The sequence below is a fragment of the Dipodomys spectabilis genome, unplaced genomic scaffold, assembly GCF_019054845.1.
Source record: "Dipodomys spectabilis isolate Male_0828 unplaced genomic scaffold, ASM1905484v1 ptg000073l, whole genome shotgun sequence".
Classification (NCBI taxonomy): domain Eukaryota; kingdom Metazoa; phylum Chordata; class Mammalia; order Rodentia; family Heteromyidae; genus Dipodomys; species Dipodomys spectabilis.
The window spans coordinates 5,133,908-5,144,223 of NW_024870750.1; the positions used below are offsets into that span (position 1 = coordinate 5,133,908).

At 47.4% G+C, this 10,316-nt stretch overlaps 1 protein-coding gene across 1 annotated transcript; it reads left to right on the plus strand.

Annotated features, from left to right (window-relative positions):
- The first annotated feature begins 385 nt into the window (after positions 1 to 385).
- On the plus strand, positions 386 to 2,206 carry Six6 (SIX homeobox 6). Its single transcript, XM_042682613.1, has 2 exons — positions 386 to 1,042; positions 2,038 to 2,206. Exons 1-2 carry the CDS (start codon positions 471 to 473, stop codon positions 2,204 to 2,206), a joined length of 741 nt encoding a protein of 246 aa, XP_042538547.1. The 5' UTR covers positions 386 to 470.
- The last annotated feature ends 8,110 nt before the right edge of the window (positions 2,207 to 10,316 follow it).

Sequence of the window (10,316 nt, forward strand, 5' to 3'; positions counted from 1 at the left end):
AAGAGAGAGAAACGCCGCGGTCCTCGCTTGTGTGCTCTTCCCAGCCACTCCATCCGTCCTTTTCATCCTCCAGCTTCTGCAAAATACTGAGGATAAGTCCACCCACAAACGGCGGGCGCTGTCGGGTACGGGGAGGTGCTGAAATGGCCCAGGCGCTCTGGTCGCAGCCTTGATTGGCAGAGTTGGCCAGTGACTGACAGGGGGGTCTCCATGGCGCCGGCGCTGCCAGTCCTCCCACCCCAGTAGCAGCGCCTGCGAGCCTGCCTGCATGCGGGAAGGGAGCGGTGCCGAAACCTAGCCCAGCAGCCCACACCTCCTCCAGTCGGGGACCATCTCGCTTGTGGCGGTGTCACCCCCCAGCCACCACACCCAGGAGAGCCTGGCGCATCCTGCTAGGCCTGCAGACATCTGCTGAGTGGCCCGCCCGCCCGGGGCTCCGTGTCCCCTCCGCTGCCGCCGGCGCTTCCTCGATGTTCCAGCTGCCTATCTTGAATTTCAGCCCCCAGCAAGTGGCCGGGGTATGCGAGACCCTGGAGGAGAGTGGCGATGTGGAGCGGCTGGGTCGCTTCCTGTGGTCGCTGCCTGTGGCCCCTGCGGCCTGCGAGGCCCTCAACAAGAATGAGTCGGTGCTGCGCGCACGAGCCATCGTGGCCTTCCACGGCGGCAACTACCGCGAGCTCTACCACATCCTCGAAAACCACAAGTTTACCAAGGAGTCGCACGCCAAGCTGCAGGCGTTGTGGCTAGAGGCGCACTACCAGGAGGCTGAGAAGCTCCGTGGACGGCCCTTGGGACCCGTGGACAAGTACCGCGTGAGGAAGAAGTTCCCTCTGCCCCGTACCATTTGGGACGGCGAACAGAAGACGCATTGCTTCAAGGAGCGCACTCGGCACCTGCTCCGAGAGTGGTACCTGCAGGACCCCTACCCCAACCCCAGCAAAAAGCGGGAGCTCGCCCAGGCCACCGGACTCACCCCCACACAGGTGGGCAACTGGTTCAAAAATCGCCGACAAAGGGATCGAGCGGCCGCAGCCAAGAACAGGTTGGTACCTAGAGGCCTTTGTGCACGCCAGAGAGGGTTTGGGGGAGGCTGTTCCGCGCCCTTCTCCGGGTCAGGAGATTTCCGATTCTGCAGGAGTTTGGGAGAGTGGTCTTGTCTTCGGTGTCGGAGTCCAAGTTCTGGACTCCAGTGTGAGGGCTCCCTTCCTGGCTCCTTGGTTCTCTACCCTCTCATTCACCTGGCTCTGGGAGCCAGGCAAAAGCTGCTCCTAGGCACCAAAACCAAGGGTTCATTGGAATGGGGGAGAACTAAAATCCCAGAACAATTCATTGACTCCAACATCCAAAGCTTACTTCTTGTGACCCTGGGCCCAGCCTCTTACCATTCGAATTGAAATCTGGCTCGTTCGCAATGGGTCGGCTTTGTGAATTTTTTTTTTAAATCCCAGGTGTCTCCTTGCGCAATGCAGTTTTCCAAGGTGCCTCTTCTTCAGAGGCGGAAAAAGCGACTTTTTCTTCTTCCCACCGCCTAGCTAACCTTGTCCCATAAGAGCGATCCAAAGCGTCCCATTTCCCAGCTATGGATCTCAATGAGCCCAACACTTCGTTTCAAACTCCCAGGGCAACCAAACCTCGGGCAGTTTTTGCCCTTAGCCTGAGCAGACCCGGCCTCAAGCGTGAGCCTCAGGCAGATGAACCTCTGGGAAGGGAGTCCCCTGTCTCGGAGCCTTATCTGTTCGTCCCAGCCGTCTGTCGGCTGCTTCCTAACAGTCCTGTCAGTCTCCCAAAGGTGGGCCCTAACAGAAAGACCCAGTGATCCCAGCATCCCCAAGGCAGAGGAATCAAGAAGGGTGGAACCGCGGGAAGCCGCCGCAGACTCCTGCGGGGCCTGGGCCTCGGTCCTCTGTTCTCCTCCACCCTAGGTGTCCTGGTTTGGGCTGGAGGGAGGCAGACTAGGAGGAAAAGGAGACTCAGGAGTGGCTAAGTTACGCACTGTGACCCGTGTCCCCTTCCTTCCCGTCCCCCCCCCCTCCCCAGACTCCAGCAGCAGGTTCTGTCGCAGGGCTCCGGGCGGGCGCCGCGGGCCGAGGGCGAGGGCGCGCCAGAGGTGTTGGGCGGTGCCGCCAGCCCCGCTGCCAGTCTATCCAGCAAGGCGGCCACTTCGGCCATCTCCATCACGTCCAGCGACAGTGAATGTGACATCTGAGTTGCCCACCCATCACATTCAGAAAACAGAATCCGGTGAAAAGTGATAAGCAAAATACAGAAAGGAGAAAGGGCGAGAGACCAACAAATCCGGCGCTGGAGGAAGTCAGGTGGCTAGGGACCCGTGGGCTTGAGTTGCAGTGTCGGCTCCACCGTCCGCCCTGCGCCAGGGGCACCGGCTGGCTTCCAATACCGGGACCCGCGGTGAGGCCTGGCCCAGGGCCACCTTCTCTTTGCTTTGCTTTTTCTGAAGGATTTTGCGGCAAAAGACGCTTTGGGAACCCGAACTGCACGCTGAGCATCGGCCTTGAATCTTCTGTGGGTATTTCATGTCGAAAGGACGCTGATATATATGTATGTATGTATGTATGTATAAGTTCTGCTTTAAAGTGTTTTTTTAAAGAAAACATATATATGCTGTTTATTTACTTATTTAAGGACTGACTGCCATGGTAGGTTTCTCTGTAGCGTGGGGAACTTCCTGGGTCAAGTGGGTGCCCACTGTGTAGAGAAGCCAAACAATAAAACAACTTGGTGGGCAATCTTTCTTCATGAAGGGACCTGTTATCTTAGATTCTTTTTAAATCATTCTCATTTCTTTATCAGGCATATAGGGTTGAAATCTTGTCCAAACAGTCTTACCAGATCTTCTCTGTATCATATGCCTTCTGTGATGTTTCCCTGTGTATATATTTTTCAAACAGCCATTTGATAGGTCTACAACCACCTACCAGATCAAATTTTATGTATATGTTTGTGTGTACACCTGTACATACATATATACACATCATATTTAAGCATAGAAATTGGCGACCAGCGCATGCTCTGTAAGGCCATCTCCCATGTCTCCAGCATACGTAATTATGAATTATCTATTGGTATCCATTTTTTATAAAGTGTTAACAGTTTTCAGAAGAAATAAGAGAGCCAAACATGGGGCTCAGATAGTGGATCTTTTTATTTAAAATGCAAAACTACTCTGACACACAGGTTCTGTAAATAAAGAGGCTTTCCACCTCTTCTGTGGCCCCCTCCCATTTAAAACCAATGGTTTTAAAACCAATTTAAAACACAGGACCAGGCTAGGTAAGCATGTACTGTGGTTAGACTTGAGCTTTTATTTAAATAAGACCAAAACAAAAATACAAAAGGCTGGAGATGACTAGAATAAGATCATCCTGCTGCAGGAAGGACCCTATCTTCCTGTGGGTTATTTTCAAATGAATAATTTTCAACAAGAAAAATCTCAAGGTTTGGTATAGTATGTAATCTTGTTATACATGGAGGGTGAAACAAGTCTTCAGGAAATAACTGACATTTTCTGATCTCCACATTAAACATGAAACAATTCACAACTACATTATCCTGGCAATGACCTCAATTAAATATATAAAATAGCCAGTGGCTCAGGTGGAGGCTCGGATCTGACCATGGAGGTTCAAAGAAGCCGCCTGGGCTGGAAAGTCCATGAAACTCTTATCTCCAACAAATTAAAAAAAAAAAAAAAAAAAAGGTAGAAGTGAAGCTGTGGCTCAAGTGGTAGAGTGCTAAACTTGAGCAAAAGAAGCTTGGGGACATCACCCAAGCCCTGAGTTCAAACCTCAGGACTGACACACACACACTAAATAAATAAATAAATAAACCCTTAGTGTTTAATTCTTCAACCTGCAGTACATAAACACTCACATTCACATGTCACCATCCGGGGGGGAAAAAAACTTATCATCCTTGTACTATAAAAACAAATGTTATCCAAAGTTTCTAAGCTTGTTTCCTAGTAAAACAGATTGCAAATTACAAATTTTGACATTGATCTTTCAATCACTTGAGCTGGACTTTTCTTCTACTCACCCCCTTTGGAGAACTTCTAATTTGATTCACCAACCCTAGTCAAAATGCTCTTTGGGTCAGAAACTTGCTAACAATTCTTAAGGGAGAAATGCTGAAGTACAAACCAAACAAAAAGAACTAAAATGAAGAAGACCAAAAAAAAAAAAAAAGAGTCAAATGGAAAGCTATGGACTGGAAGGCCTGAACATCAGTAAGGGCTGATGTTTGCTTCCTAAATCACTTAAACAGATTTGGCTTGTTTGAGCTTTATTAAATGTTTGCCATTTTGTGCAATCCCCCTTATCTGGAGAATTCCTGAAGAGTACCTGGATGGAAGAATTGGGAAAGTCTTTGTTTTAACTAGTGTTCTTCCTCAAGCAAGTAAATGCCCTTTAGTGTGTCCTGAAAGGTTTGGTTGATAGAGGTCTCTCCAGACCCAATTTTTATTTAAAGCCCCAGATAGTTCCTGGAATGCCAGGGTTCAGAGACAAGGATGGTCTTTACAGTTGTAAAACTTAAGGAGGACTTCACTCCCAAAGTAACTTTGGAAGTACAAGACACTTGTGATTGAATGCCTCCTTAAATTTTGGACTGGGGGAGAGGAGGGAGTCTCTCTTGCCACACCCTAGTTCTGAATACACAGAGCAACAGCGTTGTACTGTGAAAAGTCCAGGGATTATCAATCTTGTGCCCCAACTCCACCCTATCTTAGCTATAGATTTATCCAAAACCAATATTTGGAGAAATTTGTTGGTAAATTTTATCTCCTACTTTGATGATTTCAGGTTTAATAGGGAAAAGGATTATTTGGTGGAATGATATAAAGGAATTTAAGATTCAAAGAATCCCAGTCCACTCACCAGTTCAAGTGATACTTAAAAACAGAAGGAAGTATTCATTCTGCCATCTCAAGAATTGGGGTAACACAGCTAGGAAGCAAGTTTTCCCTTTACAAAGTAATTTTTAAATTACATGTAACTTGCTTAGAGAAGATGAAAAGGTCAAGTATCAATGGGCTTTAAAAAAAATTCCACTTTGATTGAAATGGCATGCGCCATTTACTTAAATTAACATGCAGCCAAGAATTACCTCTCAAAACAGCTATAAAAATTCCACAATCTGGAGATTTATTCCTTTAATTTTACCTTAAAGCCTTACAGAAGCGATATATTGTTTCAAGTTGTTTGTGTTTATCTTAAATTGGGTCACACCTAACTCTCTTTGTAGACAATCAATTCTTTGATGGGCACATGTTAAAAAACCAGTCAGTACCTTCACACAGAGATTTCTTTATATTTATTTTTATTCTTGTAGTGCTGGTATTCAAACCCAAGGCCTTGCACAAAGTAGGCAAGCGCTGTCACTGAGCACCTGCCCTTGTATATTAACAGTCTAGAATTTCCAATTCAATTTTATCATACAAGTTTTCTTTTAAATGCTTTCCTGGATCAGTTTGATCCGGACCTAGAGAGTGTTTATAAACATCCATAACAACACATGCAGGTAGTAAAAAGACTTGAAGGTTCTGGATTAGGGAAATCTCCCCGTGATGGGTTTCCTTTCACTCGGGCAATTCTTCTGTCAAAATTTCCTCAAATAGCACTGCAGCAGAATAGAAAGAAGCTTTTTATTTTTAATTTTATTTTTACATTTCAACAGACACAAATCTGGAATGTTTTAAACCCCAGCCTCAGCTCAGACTCTTTCACAGTGTGTAACTATTGGAATCAGCCTCTGATTCCACCCAAACATCCATGGCCCCCGTTCCCCACTGCCAGGGCTCCTGGCCTCCACTTTAATGACCCACTGGGCCCCCACCAGCTCCCCCTTCCCCCTTCCCTTCACTAGTTTGTTTATAAAAATCTAAGAGGAGGGGGGGAGGCTTGGGTGGGGGAGGGAACTTGCTCTTTGTTTACATTAAACAAATGACAGGCAAAAAGCTTGAGCAAAGGTCTTCCTTGACCTCGTTCTCTCTCCCTAATTTTAACAAAAAGCAAAAAAATATTGTATCCAAAGAGAATGAGACTGGGGCCCCGGAGGAGGAGAGAAGCAGCTTTTCGCTCTATTCAGCGGGGACCCCGGGTGCGGACGATTTCCGCTCCCATTGTGAGGCGGGGCCGGGGGCGTCGGTGAATGGGGGGTCTGCCAAGCGGCCCGCCGGGCTGTCAGGCGGCTCAGCGTAATCAGGGCTAATGACAGCGGCCGGGCGCTCGGCGGGACAATGCGCGGGACAATGCGCGGGACAATGCGCGGGGCCTCGGGGTTGCGGGGTTTTGTCAGCCTGAATAGCTAATAGGTTTGCTTGTGGGCTGCGAAGGGGCGGGGAGAGGGGGGCGTCGGAGGAGGAGGCGGCCGGGGAGAAGAGGTCATTGTCCTCCCACTAGCCGGGGCGCCCAAGCGCGTCCCTCCGTCGCGCGGCCACCCCCTCCCCCTGCAGCGCCCGGACAGGAAGACGGCGGGGAGGACCCCCAAAGAGCTGCAGGCCCTGCGTGGGCTCCCCTTACGGAGGGGGTGGTAGGACCCGAACAGTCCTGGGAAAAGTGGTCCTCCCTTCCAGCTGCGATCGCCGCGCGCCCACCTTCTCCATCCAGTGCCCAGGGACCTCGCCCACGTGCGGGCCTTGAATCACAACTATTGTCACTTGCACACTCAACTCCTAGCTGCAGGGGACAACTCCCTCACAACCTGCCACGGGAGATTGCGAACATCCAGCTGAGACAATACACACACGAGTGTCCGAGGCACAAGCCTGGCCGGGCCTGGGGCCAGGGCGCTCGGGCAGCCTCTCCCGTGGGCCTGAACCTGCGTCGGCCCCACCCGGGATCCGCCAGCCCCACGCCGTAGTTGGCAGTTGTGGGCAGTGTCGACCCAGTAGCCCAGCAGAGGCCAAAGGGAGAGCAGGGAGGTTGCAGACTTCCAGGAGCCGGATTTGGCGTCACTGAGACCTCGCAGGCCGGCGGCTGGGGCTCAGCCACCAACCACAAGTCCCCGGCCGCACATTTCAGCCGGCCGGACTAGGAGGATCCCCCATCTTTAGAAACCGCTGTGAGTTCCACTTCCCCCTGTAAATAAACTCTTTTGTTCCCGGAGCTAGATCTAGCCTAGCACCCCTTTGCTACGATCCACGTATCTCACCAGGAGCGAATAAACTGGATTCCTTTCCCTTTTCACCTTCTTGTTTGGAAACAAAGGGACGGGAAGGTGGGTCCCCGGGCCCATGCAGTTTCCACTGGCTGCGTGGGTACGGCTCCCTACCAGGACTACTAACTTGCCAATCCACCCGGCCGGCCCCACACCTCCAGCACGACTTCCAAACTGTTCCCTTTCTACTCAGAGTCCCCACGGCAGCTTAAATGGGTGACAATAACATTTCTGTGCACTTATTTATCCGATTTATCTGATTCCCTGAACCACCGTAAAGTGTGAGCTCTTGAAGAACAAGGGCCGAAGCTCACTTTGGGTATGCCCAGCACCTAGCCTAAATTGTCGGTACTCAATAAATATTTAAAGACCCAATGAATTCATGAATCTTCCTGAAATCTGTTCCACGTAAGTAAGGGACCTTTTGCTAACTCAGAACCCATACAAACAGCAAACAACGAACACCGGTTGGACCCAAAGTTGACTTAAAACCTCCTAGCTCACGTCGTTGGCTCTCTCCAGCTAAGCATACATTAGTTTTTTTTTTCTTTTCTTTCCTTTATCAGAATTTTGTGGCTTTGGGTTCATAACATGAAAATTCGTTTAACACACAACACATTTCCCCGAACTGTAGGGTAAGAATCATCTCTCTTCGTTTTCAAAAATTCTAGCCATTATACTCTCTAAATCCTATATTTTATCGGTTATGGAGCAATAGAAGATATCTGCTATGGCTTCAATGTCTGTGTGCCTCCAAAATTCATGTCGAAATGTAATCCCCAATGCAATAGTATTATGGAGGGGGAGCTTTACAAAGTGCCTAAGTTATAAGGGCTCAGACCTCATGAATGGATTAGTGTCTTTATGAAAGCCCCCATGAAGCTGTCCTGTTTCACCCTTCTGCCATAGAGGATGCAGTGTTTTCTTGACATTCCTGCAGGCTTCGTGTTAGCAGAGGGAGCCAGCTCATACTACCTTACTAGACCATTTATTTCACTAGGATCTATCTAGGACTTGATCTTGAAATCTCCAGCTCCCAGAACGATGAGAAATGAATGACCAAGTCTAGGATATTTTTGTTGTAGAATGAGCAAACGAAGACTATCTTCTGTCTTCCCCTTTCTTCCTCCTCCTTCCTTTTATCCTCTCAGTCCAGTCTTCACCAACAAATAAGTTCACTTAAAAAAAAATCTCAAACTCAGACAAGGTATCCAATTTTGAGAATGAGGATCTCACCCCTCTCCCCAACTCCATCCCCACTCCCAACCCTCTGTGCTTAAGAGGGGTGGGGGGCAAAATTTTCATTAAAATATTGAATTACAAAAGCCCTAGAAAATCTACTTGATAAAAACTTATTTCAATTTTAAAATTTAATGAGCAGAAACAAGTGAGCTGTCTATAATTTTTGAATTCTGATAAACTAGATATTGTAAGGTATATTAAATGGGTAGTTTTCATTATGTCCCCGAAGAGAACACCACATGATATTCAGGCAGGAAAGAAGTTTATTTACTGAACTGCTGCCCCTGGCATGCATGGTGGAGAAGCGGGGCTGAAAAGGAAAGGGGGGGGTGTACCCACCTCTGGGCCAGGACTTATCTAGGCCAGGGACAGGAAGAGGTGTGGTCAGGTGGGGGAAAGGTGTGGCCACACTGGATCTGGATGTGACCTCAGCGTATGGGACCCTCCTAAGATCAGATGGGAGGCACGTGACCCGAGGTGGCCTGCGATCTGACCTAGCAGCTGGGGAAGGTGATTGCTTCCAGGTCTGCCAGTTACCTAGGTAACAGATATTGGGAGGAAACTTAATCAAGAGGGAGGGAGGTGTCCCTGTTCAGACCTTACAGATATGTCATCCCTTAGAAAGACATTTTTGCCTGGCACTATCAATTTACAACCTGAGAAAATTGATTTGCTATATTTGTTTTTCTCACTGACCAGATAAGTCTTGAACTTTCTAGAATAAGATCAGCACCTGAGTTCAGGTGGCCCATTATTAATTTGGTATATGAAAAATTTGGTTGATGATAAACAAGCATGTCATGCATTTCATTTTTAGATATTTAGATTGCTATCAATTACTCATCTATTTAAATTAAGCATCATTAAAATGATATTTTATTGTACTGAGTATATGCATGAATTTCCATATTCATGATAAATTATGTATTTTAGCTGTGCATACATACTAGACATCTTATTTCCAAAATTATTTTTTCAAGTAATAATGGTTGTATAAGTAGGACTCAGCAGTTTAAAAAAGACAAGCAAATAGGAAAAAGAAAACTATATTGTAAGCAGCCTGTCAAAGTAAATTGGCACCTCACAGGATGATTTCAACAAACCTGGCTTGAAGCATCTAATCTTCATGAATCTGGGCAGGTTATTCTACTCTCTAGCTTTAGGTTTTACTTGTAGAAACTAGGCTTCATAATATCCAAGCATATTTTGAATGCTGCTGGAATCATGCATATAAAGTATCTTTCACAGACTCTCATAGACCACTTTGTTTTTTTGTTTTGTTTTGTTTTGTTTTTGTATTTTTTTTTCTTTCTTTTTTTCTTTCTTTTTTTCCAGGGCTGAGGACCGAACCCAGGGCCTTGTGCGCACCGGGTGGGTGCCCTTCCGCTGGGCTAAACCCCCAGTTCCCTTCATAGACCACTTTGTTAAGGCAAAGAAATGCTATGGGGATTAGGGAGGTAGCTTAGTAGCACAGTGCATGCCTGGCCTGGGCAAAACCCTGGGTTCAATACCAAGTACTACAAGAAGAAAAAGACAAGGAAAAGAAGGAAGGAAAGAGGGAAAGGAAGGGGAAAAGAAGAGAAAGGGAGGAAGGGAAAGAGAAGAGAAAGGGAGGGAGGGAAAGAAGGAGGAAGGGAAAAAGGGAGGGAGGGAAGGAAGGATATTCTGTATCATGCTCCTTCAAAAAAACTGTACTTTTTTCAGAGAACTTAGATTGCAATCTAAGTTGTTCTTAGATTGCAATCCTCCTGCCCCAGCTTACCAAGTACTAAAATTACAGGCATGTACTACTACACTTGGCTTAAAATTTGATTTTAACAGGTGTTATGTGTGCATATATGTTGCATCTATTGAATCCCAAGCATCACACGTGCCAAGCACCTGCTCTACCATTGAGC

Bases quoted from the DNA above. Each gene is read 5' to 3' on its own strand.
- Six6 (XM_042682613.1), top strand. From the start codon at position 471: ATGTTCCAGCTGCCTATCTTGAATTTCAGCCCCCAGCAAGTGGCCGGG. The intron at 1,043-2,037 runs GTTGGTACCTAG...CCCCCTCCCCAG, and splicing joins GCGGCCGCAGCCAAGAACAG to ACTCCAGCAGCAGGTTCTGT.